The sequence below is a fragment of the Paroedura picta genome, chromosome 1, assembly GCF_049243985.1.
Source record: "Paroedura picta isolate Pp20150507F chromosome 1, Ppicta_v3.0, whole genome shotgun sequence".
NCBI classification, from domain to species: Eukaryota; Metazoa; Chordata; class Lepidosauria; order Squamata; family Gekkonidae; genus Paroedura; species Paroedura picta.
The window spans coordinates 99,478,979-99,499,777 of record NC_135369.1 but is presented as its reverse complement, the minus strand read 5'-3'; the positions used below and the strand labels follow the sequence as shown (position 1 = coordinate 99,499,777).

The 20,799-nt window shown below is 43.4% G+C and overlaps 1 protein-coding gene across 4 annotated transcripts in view; it reads right to left on the bottom strand.

Moving 5' to 3' along the window:
• Positions 1 to 875: 875 nt before the first annotated feature.
• The window catches only part of RMND1 (required for meiotic nuclear division 1 homolog), a 42,768-nt gene continuing 22,844 nt past the window's right edge, over positions 876 to 20,799 (bottom strand). For 3 of the 4 annotated variants that reach the window (XM_077349772.1, XM_077349762.1, XM_077349751.1), the window contains exons 8-14: positions 20,500 to 20,600; positions 12,127 to 12,233; positions 10,854 to 10,918; positions 9,738 to 9,814; positions 6,476 to 6,596; positions 2,558 to 2,674; positions 876 to 2,202 (exon numbers count right to left, since the gene is read on the bottom strand). In XM_077349772.1, the coding sequence (XP_077205887.1) occupies positions 2,170 to 2,202; positions 2,558 to 2,674; positions 6,476 to 6,596; positions 9,738 to 9,814; positions 10,854 to 10,918; positions 12,127 to 12,233; positions 20,500 to 20,600 (621 nt within the window). In that variant the 3' untranslated portion in view covers positions 876 to 2,169. The remainder of the gene's footprint in view (positions 2,203 to 2,557; positions 2,675 to 6,475; positions 6,597 to 9,737; positions 9,815 to 10,853; positions 10,919 to 12,126; positions 12,234 to 20,499; positions 20,601 to 20,799) is intronic. The other variant, XM_077349783.1, reaches the window with a different exon arrangement.

The following is a 20,799-nucleotide window of genomic DNA, read 5'->3' as shown; positions in this document are numbered from 1 at the left end:
CTGACACTGTCCCATTCCGCACAAGGACCAATGTTGCCAATTGGTTTCACAAAGCAATAACGCTATTTTAAATAGTGGAATCTCGGCGTTCCGCATACCTTCATTTGTAGTGGAATCCAGTAGCGTTTCATTCGTTCCCCACAGGTTTCAGGTCTCGCAGGAATCGCTAGAAAGGAAGCGATTTTTTCTGTGCTTGTTCCCGCCCCTGGCCGTCAATCAAACGAACAGCCAATGGGCAGTTGTTGTCATGCTCCCGAAAAGCCCCTTTCCCTTTAAGCACAGTTTTTAAAAAAACACACACGTTTCAACGAATATGCCTTGATTCTTCCTAATGTAGAGACCCATCTAGCTGGCATGTGAGCTGGCGAGTCATCATTACCACGTTCCCCCGAGTGGAAAAAAAAATCCCCCCCCGCAGGGGCGCGATTTTTGGCCGAAATTAAAGGGAACTGGCAAACAGGGGGCTGTGTTGTGCTTGGGAACTTAGGGGAGCTTTAAAGTAGTTCTGTGGAGGGACTGTAGCCGGAGAAGCCTCGCTGGGTGAATCAAACCTCGCTGGTTCGTTGCTTTCCCCGCTCGCTCCCGAGGGGAAAAAAAATGGCGATCGCTTCGCCAGAAGTTCGGAGGAGAGCCAGGGGGAGGGACTTTGTTGCAACCGCTACATTGAGAATGCACAAGTCTTTTTCGCAAGTGTTGCAGGTTGTTGGCAGGAGTGTAGTGATTTTCTGCGGGTGAATCCACTTTTCTGGATTCCCCAGAAATCGCTACAACGAAGCGATTTTAGCGCTAGTGTTGCAGGAGTGTTGCAGATTGCTCACGACGTCATGTGGAACGTAGTTTTAGTGGCGAAAACAAAATACAAGACTAGTGCTATATTAAAGTCATGCAGAATGGACCACTGTATTTCACAAAAACACATCTAGCACATCTGCCAGATGGCAGAAAATAATAGCTACGAATTAAATGGAAACTTCAGGTTCAGAGGTAGTATGCACCCAAAAAGCAAAGAAACATGTTGCCACTTGTATGTCCTTCTTATAAGCTTCTGGGGTACAAAACTAACTGCTACTGGACACAGGATGTTTTGATAAAAGGGACATAGAACTTACTTGGCAGGGTGATTTTTAGGCTTTTTAAGACTGGGCTCACAGATAAAAAGTTCTAAATAGTGATCAATACAACTGGTACTTGTAGAAGGCAAAGTAACATTCAACTTAGAATCTGAAGTGATAAGCCCTGGAAGAAGCTTGATGCAAAATGTGTTGGGGTTTTTATTATTGTTAAAGACTCTTCACTGGACTTGGTGCAGCCCTTTTCTTTCACAGAGAAAAATTAGCCATAACTGGTTCATCATTTAAATATATACTAGTGTGAAATTAGTCCACAGGAGAAGCTTTTTGGTAAACTTCAAGAGTCAATGGTAAACTACCATTCCCAGCACTCTTCATCCTGAGGTTTACAGTTGGAGAAGACAGGGGCCCTACCTGACAATTCTTAAGAGTTTCCTATATTGTCTGTTAAACGACTTCTTTTTAACAAGTAACCAGCTTGTGTACTTGGCAGTTCAGTACATTTTTTAGTTCAGGGCAGCCAAGAAAGTTCAGGTTCAGTTCTGTTTCAGTCACTGCCACAGGTGTATGTGCACACATCTTTTCTTTAAAACAGTTTTTGAGCTTGGCTCAGTTTTCTGTTTCTGGCCCAAACTGCGGCCTTTCTTGTGTATGGGCAATCTGTGCACATGTAGTGGTAAGATTTTATGAAAGGTTTCACTTCATGTTGCTCAATATACATGGCATGTATACACGAGAAGAGTACCTTTGAACCAAGGTGCAATCTTTCAGGCCAAAAATTGCAGCGGTACAGTCTTCAACTACTCAATTTCGTCTAGCTCAACAGATGAAACAGAGACAGTTCAGATATATCATTAGTAAAGCTAGCCTTAATCATCTCTTTTCTAAAGAGCTTAAAAACATCCCAAGTAAGGATCAGCTTACTCTACACCATAATTTTCAAGTAATATAGGAAGTGATTTAACTTTGATCCAATCAATATTTATGTATGCAACAAGTGTCTGTACATTACTCAGAAGAAAGTAGCTCAAGATCCATAGTTAGAATGGTCTCCAGAATCTTGACAAATACTTCTCTCTGTAGCTATTTATTGCATCTATTAGAAAAGCATTCTGCCAAGTTCAAACATGACCTGCAAAATAAACAGAACATTAATAAATACATTTTCCAAACCACAATTTCTTTATAAATAACAAAAGCCAAACAGGAGGGAATAGCAGCTCCCCAATACAAAGGCCTTTGCAGTTTGTCAGAGAAGGTACACCACTCGATACCACTGAAGAAGTGGCCATGGGTTCCACGATGAGTACTCCTGTCAAACTTCAAAGCTTCTTCATACTGTTCAAAATTATTACAAGAAAAAAACACATGGACAAAAACCACAGAAACCCATGTAATTAGTCATGTGTTGCTTCCCAGCTCTTAAAAGATCCACGAGTGACTGATATCTCTTTGCACAGTACAAAAGACTATTGCTACGGACTAACCTCTATTGTAATCAGTATCACTATCATCCACTCCAAACGCAGGGCATGTTTTTCACTCAAGTGACTTCGCATTAAGTCTGTCAACTCTGTGCAGTGCTGAAGTTTTTCATTCACCACCTTCAGTAAAGGTACAAAAGCATTCATATTCAAAGGAGTCTTGACTAAATAACGTTGTTAAAGACCATCTAAATAGCCCAGAAGAGGCCTCATGAATAACCTACAGCCCAACAAATAACTGACTGCTTCAGAGTGCTTGGTAGTACTTTGGCTCAGATCACAAGTCTCTCTTCTTTGAGGACGTTCCTGTTCAAGGAGGTGTCCACGTGCAATTGTTTACAGTTTTTCTTGCATTCCGTTCTGTTACCAAGAGATCCAAAACCTAGGTATGAGCATGACCCAGAACACTAACCAACGACCTTCCCCTCCTCCCCGAAAATAGCCCAGGTGGTGGCTCACAAACTAGGGGTTGCTGCCATCTGCTAGCCCAGTTCTCCGTTGACCCCTTATCTGATTCTTGGTCCGGAGGTTTATGGTGAGGCTGGGCATGTTTGCTGTGTTGGAGTCAGCACTCAGCAGACACACTGGAGAACTCATCAGTATTCCTGAAAGTTGGGCAAGGATGGACTTTTGCAGCCCTGGAAACACCAATAGTGCAGCTTTCCAGAACTGATAGGCAACCTTGTCCACCAATAAAGGGGCTCCCATTCTGCTCTATAGGAAGGTGGTGGTGGAGAATGATCTGATACGTCATGCTGTGGAGGGGGGGCTTAGGGAGGGGGTTTGAACCTCCAGCTGGCCAAACAGCCCACCCTGACATCCTGGCTTGGTCCCTCTGATGGGGGAGGGGGGAAGATGAGCCCTTCGGGGGAGGCGGGATATAAATATAAATATAATAATAATAATTTTAAAAAGTGATGTCAGGGTTGGGGAACGCACGGGCAAAGCTGGCTGGTTCTGCCTGCATCCCCCATCCTAGCTTCAGAGAACCCAGGCCTGGATGGGGAAGGAGGGTGGACAGGAGCTGTTAACTGGGCCAGAGAGCAAGGTACGGAGTTGACTGGTTCTGCCTACCCCATCCCCCATCCTTGCTTGTCTCTTCTGACTGACAAGAGGAGCCAGGCCTGGATGTGGGTGGGAATTGTCAGTAGGGTTTGGTAGTAGGGCACAGAGTTAACAGCTGATCACTCCCCCCACCCCATCTTGCTGACAAACAGCTGATTCTGGGATCAGCTTGGGCTCTATGTGTGTGTGTGATCTGAAATGTCCCCTTACTGCAGTGGGCCGCAGCCTGGTGCCAGGCTGCTCCCTGTCCCTGCAGCGAGAACCTTGCCAGGCCACAAGCAAATCGGCCGCCAAAGCGGCCGATTAGCTTGCGGCCCAGCAAGCTTCTTGCTTCGGGGGGGGGGGGAGTGAAGCGCGGCTGCCAGCATGCCGTCGGGGCTGCCGCGCATGTGCGGGGCCCGGGTCGCCCTCTCCCCCCACCCCGTGGCAGCGGTCTGCAGCAACAAAAAGGTTGCAGACCGCTGCCCTACTGCATAGCCTGCAAAACTACCTCCCGCCCATTCTAGCCAGGCTCCTCGACTATCAGAGAAGCCAGGCTAGAAGGCGGGTGGGGGTGGGCGGGAGCTGATTCCAAGGATCCCATGTTGTGCAGGGCACCATTACCCATACAGCCCAATAATCAGCTGATCCTGCAGAAAGGTTTTCTCCCCAGGATCTGCTTGGGCTGATCCTTAGGGGACGAGCTGTTTGGTGGGGTCTCCCAGACACTGAATAACTTGTAGCCCTTTTGGCCTGACAGAATGGACCCTGGGCCTCTTGGCTGTCAGGATGAAATGGCTCCCCCCACCACCCTTTTCTTTCCCAGTCTCTAAGTGGATAGAAGGGACCCAACCCAAACTGGACTGGTACATTTCAGAGGGATCAGGTTGTCTGGGTTAGGGAACATCCTGAACCCCAACTCCTACAAATGATACCAGCCATCCATCTGATTCATTCATTTGTTTGCTTTCCTCCAGTGTTACATATGACATCGTGTCACCCTTCTGCTCTCTATATTGAACAGGTAAGTCACAGTGCAAAAGAATAAATAGTCATAAATTTGACATCAAAAATCACAATACTCAAAACAGTGGGAGAGCATTTTAATCTTGCAGCACATATCATTGCTGACCTAAAACTGACAGTCCTCAAAGAGAGAAACCTCAAGGGAAGATTATGTTGTGAGATTACTGAACCTGAGATTATTCACAAGTTCTGAACAATGGACCCCCTTCCCAAGGCTGAATAGGAATTCAGGAATCCTCTCTTACTACAAGTGCTAGTTTTCTGCCTCTAAGCAATTTCTCCCCTGCTCTAATTGAGCTGATTACATCTGTATTGTATTGTACCTTTGCACTCTCTGTAATACCCTGCCCACATTCTAACTGGAATGGAGGGACTTGGGGAATCTCCACCTTTACTTGTATCCGATGAAGGAATCTTTGCCTCACAAAAATATATACCCTGAGTGTCCTGTTAGCCTCTTAGGGTGCTGCTGGAATTGAATCTAACTCATTTTACAGCCATTTACATCTTCACAGTTTAATAGAAGTCTACTGTGGGTAGGCAGGTAGTCGTGAGTTCCTGCATTGAACAAGGGGTTGGACTAGATTACCCTGGAGGTACCTTCCAATTCTATGATTCTATGAAAAGGAGTGCATTACAGTAGTCTAACCTGAATATTACCAACTCAGGGCCATATCTGTGTGGAGCCATAGTTGAAAAGCTGGCCCAAATTGTTTTTCAAGCAGCAGCACAGGATGCAAGAACAGATGTGTTCTTTCAAAGAGAGAGCAGCCTTCTCCTTTTTATTTTACCCTACACCAATTTAAACCACACTGTAGGAGTAGCTGGCCCCAGAATCTGCTGTGCTGTGTCTAACTGATTGCTTCCCATAGCACAGCAGGTTCTGGGGCGGATTTCTTCTGCAGCCAGTTTTAAACTGGACTGTATGAGAAGCCAGCCCATGCTGAGCTGACAGAAAAAGCCTATTCCTTCCTGCATAACTGATCCTTGGACTGTCTTCTACAATCCATTTAGAGTTAATTTTTATACCCTGCTTTTCACTACCTGAAGGAGTCTCAAAGCAGCTTACAATTGCTTTCCCTTACTCTCTTCACAATAGACACCCTGTGAGGTAAGTGGGGCAGAGAGAGATATGACAACTGCTGTGAAAACAGCTCTAACAGGACTGTGACTAGCCCAAGTGCATCTTAGCTGATCTGCATGTGGAGGAGCAGGCTGCTGCTCATAACCACAAAACAAGCTTTAAATTGCAGTAGGATCCTGACATACAGCTGAGAGGTAGCTGCAATCTGCTTCTGGCTCTCTGCTGTTTTCAAATCTTATCAATTTGGTGCCTCTTAATAATTATGAAACAGCCTTGGGGGATGGACTGTCCGGCCTCTGCAGGGCCAATTAGGGTGCAGCCAGCTGCACCGTGATTGGCCCTGCCCCTACAGCTCTCGCCCTCCCTCACCAAGCCTTCACCCCCTTGCCTCACATACATGCCTGGCTGCTACACATCAACACGCACACACAGTCACACCTTAAAAACTGTTCTAATGTTTAAAATGTCCATCACATTGGGGACTTGTGAGTTGGGTTTAAAAGTGGTGCAGAAATAGACTAATACACTCCATGAAGCTATTCCCTGATGTGTGAAGGCCTTGTTTCTCATTTTAACTCAGAGTAGAGAGTGGTTTATAGTCCAGGGGTAAGGGAACAGACTAATAATATGGAACTGCAAGCATAAACGGGGATGAAAATAGAAATGCTACAAGGTAAGACTTTCTCAGCAGAAACGCATGTGAACAAACATCAAAATGAAGAAGACTATTTTTGTCAATATGGGAAAAACAACAACAGGATAGGTACCTTTACTCTGCGATTGATACTGAGAAATTGACATGTTTTATCATAAAGCTGTTCCAGGTGTTCTCTATCCCAGTAGAAATCTGGAGTGATCAGCAGGTCTGAACTCAGATTTATACAGTGCCTGCGGAAGGGTACATAGATGTTAGAGTTCTAATCATGGGTTTGTATTCCCAATCTAGATAGTAATGCTAATGTATTGTGTCTAGTCCAAGCACTCAGTAAAAATGATATATTGCATTCTCTTTTCAATCAAGCAAAATTAAAAAAAAATAATTTGAGATTAATATTAAATAAATAGCCATAAGATGCTTGTTAAATTCTTTTTTATGTGACTACTAGCTTCAAAGCCTGTTCCTAAGAATGGGTCCTGAAAGGGTCCCCTCCCCTGGCCAGGCAGCTGAAGGTGGCTTTGGGCTGCAGCTCACAGCCAAATCAAGTGGGGCGGACGGGGGCTGGGCAGCTTGTTAGCAGAGCCAAGACAGAGCTCCTTAGCAGACTGTCAGCAGGCCTGGAGGCCCTCGTGAACAGGCCCAGCCTAGCGGTCCAGGAGGCCCTCGTTAGCAAGCCCTCCACCACGACCCTTTGCCCAGGGGCCTCTCACCTGCTGCTGGCTCCAGGAACTGAGGTGTCTGAGAGCAAAGAGGCTAGAGTCCAGGGCCAGAGAGCAGGAGCCACAGGGGCAGGGCCAATCAGGACAAAGCTGGCTGCACCCTGATTGGCCTATTCCAACTTGGATAGCCGGACACGCCCCACCCCTTAGGCTGTTTCAGAAATATATAGAGGAACGACAATGGATAAGGATATCTGCCCACTAAAGGGTCAGCTAGGAGGCCAGTTCCAAAGGCAAAATGTTTTACATTTAATGACTCAGTGATCTATTGCTCCAAGAAAAAGCCTTTCCCTACTTTTATTGGCATATTTTGAGCTATGTATTATATATTATTTAGAAATACAAATGATAAAGGTCCAACCTTAAGTACAATGGTAGGAGCATTAAGGAAAATGTAGAATTCTGGGGAAAACAGAACTCGTCACTAACACTGTATTTCTATGCAGAGAATATGCTCCACACAAAGAACAAGTAACTTTGCTGATATCAAAGTCAATTAGCAGAGAAAGGGGGGGAGTGGGGAAGGGATTTGGCAGAGCATAGCTTAGCTCTCCTGAATTTTTTAAGTCAACGACATAGTCTCTATCTCAAATAAATTTAGAAAATTTCCCACATATATTATAATGGCCACCAAGTTGATATTTGCTAAACTTTGGAAACTGAAAAGAACACAACACAAAGCTTTTTGGAATAAAATTGAATAATTTCATTTACATTTAAAGTTATTGGCGTTACAAAAAAGAGAGGATTTTACAAACATTGAACTTATTTGGATATGTGCACTAAGCCATATGGAACAGGCAATGTCATTATTTTCTGGTCTTAAAGATAATTCTATTTATATTTTGCTATAGACTTTTATTCAGTAATTAAGTTGTCCAGATTTATCTACATTATTTTATTTTGATCTTGAAAAAAATGTAGGAACTTATTGTATTATACTTACATCATGTCATGTCATCATATCCTTACTACAGTTCTCCTTAATATTTGTGAAACACCCTGTGGCCGATGCACTGTCTGGGACCACATCCGGTGTCCAGACTGCGCTTCCACCCGCACAGACCAATCCGGATGTGCCCAGACTGGATTGAGCCACCCCTGGAGCGCCTGCCTGCAGAAGCCAGCCATGAGGCGCTCTGGCAGCCTCGCACCCAGAGCCTACCCTGCCTGCCGATCAACACAGCCTCCAGCGGACGCTGCACATCACCCCAGCCGCCAGCACACCTCCCATCTCTGGCAGCTGAGAAGCCTGCTCCTGCCCTGCCACAGCGGCTGTCTGCGGGCAGCTCACCCCAGCAGCCAGCACAAACAGCAGGTCGCCCAAGCGCGTCAGGAGGTGTTAGCGGCTCAGCTGGCCAAGAGGCACTCTCCAAGCCTCACGGCCAGCCCCTAACTACCTGCTGAGGCACCCGCTCCTACGTAGCCCTGCATTGCGCACCCAGCGACCCGCTGCCCCCCGCCTATGCCACACTATACAGCGTGAGTCACTGGCTGTTCCTTCAGGGGGGCAGGGAGAACGCCGCTAGTACCTGTTGCATTCCTGGATGCAACGGGCTTGAATGCTAGTTTATAAATAAATTAAAAATTTAGATTCATCAAGATTAGAAAGAAAACAAGGAAATAGGGTGCCTTTTGGCAGAGACAAGAGAGGTGGCCCCAATTTTTGAAATCTGGAGTACACTAAAAAAAAAAAAACCTTATGAAATATTGGGTACGATCCTACCACTCCATTGAGTGAAGTTTTTAAAAATATTTATATCCCATCTTTTATTTTGGTTAAAGCTTGAAGCCTTCCTCCAGTCTAAGCAGCTTTCCTCCAAATGAAGTGACTCTTCCATTAAGGAAGACTACTTAGAGCTAGGTGCAGTCCTAGTATGATGGCATGAGTATGTTTCTGTACAAATAATGCTTTTTTGTTTACCATGAAATTTGTTTTTAGAATTTCAACTCATTTTTTCTTACCATTCAGATAATCAGATTTAAGACACGTGCTAAGGCAGCAAAGGGTCCAATTTTCAGGCATCTCTCAAGTACTGATTATACTTGCCATTTTACTTGTGGTCTTTTATATTTCTAAATATCATAAATATGTGACAGTATAATTATATCTGCTAAATTATAAATTTTGCATTTTCTCTTCTAAGTAGAGTACAGTAAGCTTAGGTTTGATAGTTAAGAATTGCATATATTTATTAAAGGTTAAGGTAAAGGTATCCCCTGTGCAAGCACCGGGTCATGTCTGACCCTCGGGATGACACCCTCTAGCGTTTTCATGGCAGACTCAATACGGGGTGGTTTGCCAGTGCCTTCCCCAATCATTACCGTTTACCCCCCAGCAAGCTGGGTCCTCATTTTACCGACCTCAGAAGGATGGCTGAGTCAACCTTGAGCCGGCTGCTGGGATTGAACTCCCAGCCTCATGCGCAGAGCTTTCAGACTGCATGTCTGCTGCCTTACCACTCTGCACCACAAGAGGCTCATAATATATATTTATTGTTTTCACATAATATATTTATTGTTTTCACATAATTTCCACTTGCCTCTACAGCCACCCCCTTCAAAAAATATAGAAATTTTAAATATGTAGTGGAAACTGAGGCTGGCTGCTAGACTCCAACCTACCTCCCCCCCCCATTTTCATAGAGTTACCTTAAAGCAAACAATTCCCCTATTTTCTGCATCACATCAGCGTGAGAAAGTTTCACCTTCCGTCTTGATTTTAGTACCTGCAAAAAGTTGGCAATAAGCCATTAGGTTGTGCATACTTTATTAAGGAGTCGGTGAATATATCCTAAGTCTTGTTGTTGTTACTGACTTCCTGAAACATATTGTCAGGTACTTAGAGGCAAACAGTTCTTTCGTAATTCAAATGGTACAAAGAATTTCTTTAAAAAAAAAGAAAAATGTAATTGGAGTATCTGGATATAGCAATGGGTATTCCTTTTACAGAACTTGCTGAAATTTTTGGCTACTTGAGTTGAGGCTGAATGATGGGGTGGGGGAAGCAGGAGAACGAGATACAGCCTGATCCCTCTACACATATTCTGTTAATAGATTCTGCTTAACATTTTCTTTCTATTTAAAGGCTAGTTGACTCTGTCAGGGTAATACCACAAAGGGAGCATCCCTGAAATTGTAAAATTATTATTACCACAACTGAAAGTTTTTGTTCATATGGTATTTGTCAACTGATAGTTCCAAGAACCAGAGAAGGACAGATTCCACAGTATCAAGGCTATCTGGAAGGGAATTGCTATATTTAGCTAGCACTGACAGGAACAACTTAGTGTCCTTTTTCCAGTGAGATAATTATATTTCTTTTTCATCCTGTGATTTTTTACCTCTTAGGTTTGTATTTAATTCTAAAGCATGCAGCAGGCTGGGTTAACATGAGAAGCTGCCTTCATCCTCCTTTGCATTGTTGCGTAATTATTTCTGAACAGCTTCCCATTAAAATCTGTCAATATGAGGATTCATAATTAAATTGAAGTCACACATTCACTAAAATAAAATATTCCTGTAACACACTCCAAAACTGGTTTAACAAGATCATGAAATGCTTTTCCTGGTTACAACATAAAGCTTTAAATTAAGTACCTTAAATCAAATATTTTGTGCTCCTATATTTAGATGTAAGTTTACATTGAAGTTTCAATCCAAATATGTATCCAAAAACTTATGCTTTTCTGCCTAAGTTTATTCAATATAAATAATGAGAGGTGGTATATAAATTGAGTGAATAAGTACATGAAAAATATCAAATACCTCTGGTATTGATTGGATAGATTCTACAAATTTATCCAAGGATGCTTCCCATATTGCCAGTTTTACTACAGAAGAGGAAAAAAAATACAAGAGGCATGCCCCACATGTTCTCTGCCTTAAGTTTTGTCACAAAATAAAAGCATATTGTAATTCTACAGAGGGGTTGTTTCTAAACATTAGGCAATCTTGACTTTCTAAGTAACCTAAAAAGTATGCCTGAGTTAATTTATAGGTTTTAATTCAGTCCTAGTTCAAGCAGTTTGGCTTTGCATCAAGAAATAAAAATGTCTATGATTCAAAAATACAGAAAATATTTTTAAATGTACCCTAAGAACTACTTTCAAAGAAAATTTAGTTCATGCATGAGAAAAGGCTGGAGTGGACATCAGGATTCAGTTGACCAAAACAGTTATAGTAGTGCAAGATTCTTCAAGGGTACTGTTCACATACCTCAGCACTGAACAACATCTGTACAATTGACTGACCCCCCTCGCAAAACCCTATTTAACCCTACCCAACCTATTTAGACCTTGGGGTTTACTATGATGTCTACCATACCCCTCTTTTGTGTTAGTTATGTGGAGCTTGGGAAACTAGATTTAAATTTCTATGTTTTTTAAAATGCTGTAATCCACCCTGAGCCTTTGAGGAAGGGTGGAATAGAAGTACAAAAATAAATAAATCGATTACTGAAGTTCAGTTTTATAATGCAGAAGTAACTTTACAGTATACCTGGTTAAGATTTGCTTGCATAAGTACACATGTGATTTAACCATAGAAGCATTTGAGGATAAAAAGTTTCTTTATTGGTCAAATGTACAGATATGCCAAGCTTGTAGCCAACCATCTAGGCATGGAAGAGACATGGAGTTTCCTGTGCTCCTGTTTCTCACTGCTCTTGGAGCTTTTATTGATCCCCAGAGAGTTCATTTCTGGGCTGAGGGACCCAATGCAGGGAAATGACCACATGGGTTGGGGGGACCAGAGTGAGGGGGATGAAGTTGCCCCCTCCTATCAGCAGAGCTGCACCTGTAGAAGAGGGAGGAAAGCACTTTCATCCCCTTGTCAATACAGTCCTCTGTGCAGCTCCTGCAGCCCTAAGAATAATATTTCTGGGGGTCAGAGAGGTTGCAGAAACAGTAAGGAACACAAAGTAATGCTGTATTTTGTGAAGACGGGATACAATTTCCTACTTTCTATCACTTATTACATAGCTGAGTTTATTGTGAATAATATTCAGAAAACAATGGAGGGCATTATGCATACAACTTACCAGATAGGCAAAGAGCATTTGAAAACGCAAACTTCTCTAGAGTGACTTCATCAATATCTAGTTCTGAATTTATCAGGATTTCTCCTCTATGAAGCTTTGATGGCCCTCTGCAAAGAGAGATGGGTTTCTTGTAATAATTGACTATATTGTTCAAACAGAACGTAAATAGTGAATAATCCATTATACAAGCCATGGAGCTTCCACTATGCCTTAAAAATAGACGTTTGAGCCTGGCAAATGTTCACTACTTCAGATTCTAATGCCTTGTTTCAATGTGACGACCAGTTTCAATTGTCTTTGACACCTGAAGGGGGGATTTTTCAAAACTCAGTTACTTTTTTCTACTTATTCCTTTTCTGAAATATTTACCCCATACATTCCCCTAAAATATTTAGGAAAAAAACACAACAAAATTGAAATAGACTGATGGAAATGACCATCAAAGTGGGTGTTTGGAAGGAGACTTTTCTGTTTGCTTAACACATGGACCCATAAAAGCTTTCACAAAGGTTTCTAGAAGTTGCTACAAGGGCACACATAAATCAGTTGTTGCTCACAGGCTAAGACTTAGAATCAGAATCATGTCCCTAAAAAATCACTGTCGGGTTTTGACACTGGAAAGCAGGTACCTCTTTAAGGTTACCAAGAACCAAACAAGAAACTACCATTTTTCAGAATGCCACTGATAACCATGAATTATTTATTTATATTAGATTAGATATTAGATTTTTATACCACCCTCCCATATGGCTCAGGGCAGTTTACATAGAACGTTGTGGAAATTACATGGAACAACCTAAGCATAGAACATAGTCAAAATAACATCAACAATAATCCAACAGTGGTTTAAATTAACACAATAACAATGAATTAAGTCAACAATAATATAATACGAACAACAACTTAGATAAACCCCCAGAGATGTCAGACTGGTGTAGGCCATGGAGGTGTCTGAGGGGGGACCTGTAGATGTTATTGGGTTGGTTAAGTCTCAGGGGAATGCCTGATGGAGAAGCTCCCTTTTTCATGCCCTGCGGAATTGTGGGAGTTCAGGCAGGGCCCTGATCTCCTTCAGGGAGCTAGTTCCACCAGGTGGGAGTCAGGACAGAAAAAGCTCTGGCCCTTGTTGAGGACCGACATACTTCTTTGGGGCCAGGGATCACCAGCCAGTTGGTGGTGGTGGAGTATAGTGCTCTTTTGGGAGTATAGGCAGAGACAGTCTCTCAGGTACACTGGGACCAGACTGCGTATGGCCTTGAAGGTAAGAACCAAAACCTTAAGCATGGAATTTGATTGGGAGCCAGCTTTGTTGAAGTATAGGCCAGATATGAGATCTCCATGGCGTATTGGTGAGAATCCTGGCCATGGCATTCTGAACCAGTTGTAGTTTACGGATCAAGGATAAGGGTAGGCCTGCATAGAGCGATTATTATTACTATTTTCTATAAACAATATATTGATACAATATAACAAATTGACTAAAATCCCTAGAAGATCTTGAGTGGGGTGAGAATGAATAACAAGAGGGGGCAAATAAAGTGCAAAGATGATATAATGGAAATAATGTGCTAATTACTAAGATGGAATTCTATGGCCAAATGGCTAAAAGTAGAAATGTTTATCCATTTGTGATGGATTACCAGAAAATTCATTTTAAAAAGGTTAAAATTAGGAAGGGAGATAAAGTGGTCAAGGGCCAACTGAACGGTGTATCAAGTTAAGCTGGTTGAATCCAGTTGAGGGGAACTTATTGAGGGCAGACATGGGCAATAGTACTTTGCACAGATCCAGAACCAGACCCATCAGTACTAAAGAGTTCTCTCCTAATGCTTACAACAAGTGGCCCAGTTCGCATCAGGCTCAAGATGCAGAGCTCAGGCAACATATGTGGTTATAAGGAGAAACTTGCTGCTTAAACATCGGAAGGTGGATCCATTGCCCAAGTCCAAGCTTTCAGTGGAAAAGTTCTTGTGTCAACTTTTGTTTGGAGAAAGAACCTAAGATAAGGTGCTAGTGGAAATGAAGTAAAAGAAGGTAAAGCCTTCTATTTCAGTGAATACGTAAAAGGAATATAAAGGGAAATCCTTTCAGTCCTTTTGCTCCTAGAGTTCACGAGTGCTCATGCCTTCAATTATCAATCCAAATTTCAGCATAGACAGCTCATTACCAACAAATGAGACAGAGTAAACCCAGAAAAGAAACCTTCAGCATGATGCCAGGATTGGGGGCCATTTACAGAACTATGCAAATGTTTGGAAGAAGACTACAGCAGATGGTTGGGTTCTCTCAATTTTGGATTTTGGTTACAAAATAGTTTGTTGCTCTCCCTCGACATTGGTTCATTCCATCTCCAGTACTGCAGAGACAGATTTGACCTCCTTGCAATTAGGGCTATAGAGCCTGTGTCCACTTCCCAACATTCCCAAGGAGTGTATTCTGTTCTGCTTATAGTGTCCAAAAAATCAAGCAAATGAAGGGCAATTAAGAATCTAAAGGAACTCAGCCTGTGGGCGTGAAAGCAAAATTTCTGAATGGAATCATTTTGAACTATCCTCCCAAGTCATTCAGGTCAACTGTCTGACTTCCTTGGACCCAAAGGAAGCCTATCTTCATGTGTCTATACAGCCAAGCAGTAACTGCATTTTGCTTTCAAAGAAGATCACTACCTGTACAAGGAAGGCACTTCCATTCAGCCTATCATCTTCCCCACAAGTTTTCACAAAGATTATGGTGACCTTAATAGCGACTCTAAGGTAAAAAGGGGTTTATAAGAAATCCATGTGATTGAAGCGGTTGAATGGAAGCTGTGGTGCTGAATTTGGCTGTCTTCAGATTGTGTGCTCTGATTAAAATATCGTCCAATTTTATACATGTGAACTCCCAGCCAGGTTTGCATTCGTGTCTAAGAGACCTGAGAAGAAAAATACTGATCTTTATTTTTAAAGCCAGCCTGACCTTGGGCCTCACTTGGCTTCTACTGCAGTGCAGTCTAAACCAGGCTGCAAGAGAAAATGGCCCCAGGATCTGCCCTGAACACAGACTATGAATTGTTTTTATAATTTCTGTTTTTCAATTGTTTCTTAGCTGTTAGATAAACTTTTGTCTGGTGAATGTCTTTTCTGGCCTCCAGACGAATATGGTCCCTGGTGTACATAAGACAGCTCTTTTAAAAACCAAGAAAAACATTTGGAAAAAATGTATCCAGAGCAGGAAACCATCCAGAGAAGCAGTGGGGCCTTTGGATGACAAAGGAGTTAAGGGCTTGCTGAAGAAAGATGGGGGAGATGGCAGAGGAACTCAATGACTTCTTCACTTCTGTGTTCACTGAGGAAAGTGTGTAGCACATACCCATGCCACAGCCCCTGTTCTGAAGAAGGGAGTCAAATTGAGGGGACCATAGATGAAATTATAGACGTGACGGACAAGTATCTAGGTCCTGTTGAGATCTACTTGCAAGTTCTTAAGGAACTCAGATCTGAGATCACTGATCTACTAACCCATATATGTAACCTATCACTTTCAGCCACTGTACCAGAAGTCTGGAGACACTAATTTTTATAAAGGGATCTAGAGAGAATACAGGAAATTACAGGCTGGTCAAACTAATATCAAGCCTAGGCAAATTAGAGAGAAGAGCTGCTTATTTTAATACCCTGCTTTTTACTGCCCAAAGGAGTCCCAAACAAGCTCACAAACATCCCTCCTTTCCCCACAACAGATACCCTATGAGGTAGGTACGGCTGAGAGCTTTAACACGTCTGCTCTGTGAGAATAGCCCTAAGAGAACTGTGACTAGCCCAAGGTCATCCGGCTGGCTTCTTGTGGAGGAGTGGGGAATTAAGCCTGGTTAGAAAGCCAGATTAGAAAATGCTGCTCTTAACACACCATGCTGTCTTGAGTATAGTAGAAACTGTAACTGAATACAGCATTGTTAGGCACAAAGAGGGACAAAGCCTGCTGAGGGAAAATCAACATGGCTTCTGCAAAGGGAATGGACAAAATGAAATACTACTTTACACAGAGAGCAATTAAATTTTAATCTGGCCACGGGAATAAACAGCTTTAAAAGGGGATTAGATTGTTTCATAGAGGATAAGTGAAGCCATGGTGACTGAGGAGAATCTCCACATTCAGAGGTACTTCACCTCTGAATCCCAGATCCAGGAGACAACATCAGTGGAAGGCCTTAACCCTGTGCCCTGTTGTTGACTGTTCAGAGGAGCTGGTGAGCCACTGTTTGAGACAGGACGCTGGCCCAGACAGACCACTGGTCTGATCCAGCAGAGCTGTTCTTAGACCTTTTTGGTCATGGAACCAAAACTGTGTAATGTCCTCCCCAGGGAGAGTCACCTGTTTCCTTATTATCATTGCTTTCAGCCAACTGTTGTCCTACTTGGGATTCCCTTACTGATCCTCCTTCTAGATTAGGTTTTAATTGCTATATGTAAATTAAATTATACGTATGCCCATTGCAGAGGGGAATGCAACGGGCGCTAGAGGGGGGCACGAACCGATGCAGCGTGTGGAGTGGCTGGGTGCCTCGAGGCGTGGGCTCAGTTCCTGTGGCTGGCTTGGCAACGCAAGAGATCAGATGCTCAGAGCCCTGGCCTACTGTTACGCAGTCGGGCTGAGCACAGGGTCGGCCAGGGCTCCACAGGTCCACTTGCCTCGGCACAACGGCTGTGTCTGGGCACAAGGCTTGCGGAGCGCTGCACGGCCACCTTGTGGGGGTGGGCCCTATAGGGGTCAGCACAATCAGTGTGGCCAACTTTGCTGGGCATGCTATGATTGGCCTGCGGAGCATGTCCAGCTGGAAACAGAGGCCGGACACAGGAAAGAGAATCCGGACGGCACTTGGACATGCTCTGCCCAGGAGGGCAGTGGGTAAGGATGTGTATCTGTATAAAATTTAAAATCGTTAATTTCCCTGAACACTTATTTGAGTAGAAAAGCCGTATTAAAATGTTTTAATTACTATAGTTTACCACCTGCATGCAGAGGGAACATAGAAGGATAAAGCTGGAAGGGATACCAAGGATCATCTAGTCTAACCCTTTGAACAATCCACAACATTTGAAGCCCCTCCCCCCATTGAAAACTGTTTTTAAACCCCTTTGGGTAGTAACAAGTGGAGTACAAAAAATCAGCTCCAAGTGAATCATTTGAAGATATATGATCAATGGATATTACTTCGTGTAAATAGTTCTGAAGATCATGGCATCCAGCCCTCTCAATTCCTGGCAAATAGATGGGGAAGAAATGGAGGTAGTGACAAATTTTATTTTCATGGGCTCCAAGATCACTGCAGATGGGGACTGCAGCAAAGATATTAAAAGACACTTGCTCCTGGGGTGGAAAGCTATGACAAATCTAGACAGCATCCTAAAAAGCAGAGACATCACCCTGCCAACGAAAGTGTGTCTAGTCAAGGCTATGGTCTTCCCAGTTGCAATGTATGGCTGTGAAGGTTGGACCATAAGGAAGGCCGAGTGTCAAAGAATTGAGGCTGTTGGACTGTTGGTGCTGGAGAAGACTCTTGCGAGTCCCTTGGACTGCAAGGCGAACAAACCGGTCACTCCTAGAGATCAGCCCCGACTGCTCCTTAGAAGGCCAGATCCTGAAGATGAAACTCAAATACTTTGGCCACCTCATGAGAAGGAAAGACCTCCTGGAGAAGAGCCTAATGCTGGGAGTGATTGAGGGCAAAAGAAGAAGGGGACAACAGAGAATGAGGTGGCTGGATGGAGTCCCTGAAGCAGTAGGTGCAAACTTAAATGGACTTCGGGGAATGGTAGAGGACAGGAAGGCCTGGAGGATCATTGTCCATGAGGTCGCGATGGGTCGGACCCGACTCCGCACCTAACAACAACAATCAATTCTTAATGTCTCTGACACCTTCATTTTGGTGGTGGAAAATGCTTTCAATTCACAGCTGACCTATGGTGACCCAGTAGAGGTGCCAAGGTGGCTTGCCCTCTACATCACAACCCGGGTATTCCTTGGAAGTCTCCAGGGCTGACCCTACTTAACTTCCAAGATCTCAGGAGACTGGGCTAGCCAGGGCACCAATTTATTTTATGAATTTCCCTTCAATTTAAGTCCTCCGTGCAACTTGACCATTCTTTCTGACTAAAACATGCCACCTTGTTTTTCATTGGCCGAATGGTGAACAAGAGAAGGATGCTCCCCAATATAATTAAATCTTAAGGAATGCTAGGAAGCAAAAACCATGCAGTATGTAAAAATGGCATACAACTATAAACCCAACTACAGTTACTGTTATTTGAGAATAGTCTTTACTTGTGAAAACAGTAAATGCACTTCACTGCTTGTGTGGCACAGCCCAGCACACAGTGACTCTACTAAGATTTGGCTTTATGCATCTTTTATCTGCAGAAGGTAGGAAGCAGTGTTTTTTTATTTCGCAAAGAAGCTATAACTGTAGCTACATTTAGGAGACTATGGGACACTCAGATTCTCTGGAAGAAAAGCAGAGATATTGGATAATACTTTTAGGAAGAAAATTTATGTCAGAAAATGCTGCTTTTACTGATTGGTTTAGATCAGCCATTCTCAATTGGGGCCTCTGGCACATTTGAAGGGGGCCACAGACTGAGAAATGTGAGGAGCCCAGAGCATTTATGGGGGGTCCTGGTAACTGAAGAGACATAATGCCGTTTTTGTCACTCCAGACATTTCAAGGCTGCATCTCTGAATCTTATGTCAGCTAGGTGGTTGGTCAAGAATTTGTGATCAACAGTATTGACTGCTGCTATCATCAGATCTAATAAAAGGAGCAATGCCAGCCCACCTAGATCCAGCTTTCTCATGATATCATCTGTCAGGACCACCAGAGTCATCTCCTACCAAGATCAAGTTGGAAACTGGACTGGAAAGATCAAGTGCTGAAGTTTCCTCCAAGAATCTCTGGAGTTGGCCTGCCACTGCCTTTTCAAATACCTTGCCCAGAAACACTAGATGCAAAACCGGCTTGGTCAGTGGGATCCAGCTTGTTTTTTAAATGAAGGTCTCCCCACAGCCTCTTTCAGTCTCTCTGAGAACGTCCCTGGATCTCCTCAACACCAGCTTTCACCAGCCATGAGGCACAAGGGTCAAGAAGACATGTGGCTGGCCTTGTCTACCTCAGTCAAGGATTGTGGACTGAAGTGGGCCCAAGCAGGCCTCCGAGACTGTTGAGGGGCCCCTAGTTCACTTTCTGCCTCAAACATGGTGGAGAAGTCCTGGCAGAATGACAAGATTTCATCCACAAAATACCTTGCAAAAGCCTCACAGCCAATATCCAATTTAAGACTTTGGGATGATCCTAAGGATGTCAATGATTTAATTATTTTGATTAATTCTGCTGGGTGTTAGCTCACAGAGGCAACAAAGACCACACAAAATCCCTCCTTAGTGCCCTTCACTGCCACCTCGTAAGCATTCATAAGCATCTTGATATGATAGCCATCTTCAAGTACTTGAAGGGCTGTCACACAGAAGATGGAGCAAGTTGTTTTCTGTTGCCCCAGCGGGTAGGACCAGAACCAAAGGGATAAAATTCAAAAGAATTTTTGGCTAAACACCCAGAAGAAATTCCTGACAGTTAGAGCAGTTCCTCAGTGGAGCAGGCTTCCTTGGGAGGTGGTGGGTTCTCCTTCCTTGGAAGTTTTTACACAGAGGCTAGATAGCCACCTCACAGAAATGCTGCTTCTGTGAATTTAGGCAGATTGTAAGTGGGTAGGCAGAAGGGTTTGTATCCATGCTTGGTTCTTGTAGCCCTTTCTTGAATACCCAGGATAATGCCGATTGCCACACTGAGAGGGGAATTTCCTCCAGGCCAGATTTGCCAGGGATTCTGGGATTTTTTTCGAAAAGGGGGGATCATCTGGAGATGGAATTGGAGTCATTGTGGGTGGGCAGGTAATTGTGAAATTTCCTGCATTCTGCAGGGGGCTGGAGTAGATGATCCTTGAGGATCAACTCTATGATTCTTAGGCACGAGTTATCATCCAGATTCACGTTAGTTGTCTCAGTTCCTGTTTCTGCTTGTGCAGCTCTGCATCAGCTATCTATCAAGGTGCTAGCTTTTGATAGGAAATGAGAGGATGCTGAGAAGCAGGCTCATCAATGGCTTTGAAGAGTCAGCCATGCCAATCCTCCACTAGTTTCAAATACAAAACAAGGTATATCAAGTACAGTTATTTCACTCTTAGTTTAGGCCTTTTTTAGCTTAGCTAATTGCACAAGTGGCCAGCCTACCGCAGGAGACCTGGAACCTGAGAAAAGCTCCTAAGATGGCCATGGCCCAAAAAAGATTGAGAATGGCTGGTTTAGATGGTCAATACTATGCGTTTATTACTTACATATACTTACTCTGCTTTTCTGTAGTTAATCTCTTCATTCTCCCAATGAATCAGGGCAACTTCATATGGCTTAATTTCATGCCTCTCCAGCACTCGCATTATATTCTTCATCTAAGAAATACCCTGCATATTAAAATTGCTGACAAATACAATGAAATACAAATCCAGGTCACGAGGCTTGAATTTGCTTTCAAGAATGCAGGGTACAAGGCCAGAACCACACATCTCCTCTCTAATAATTTCCAGTTTGTGGCTGTGATGATGCATGTCTTAAAACTGGAGGCAATTGGCCCTTGGTAGGGGGATGTCC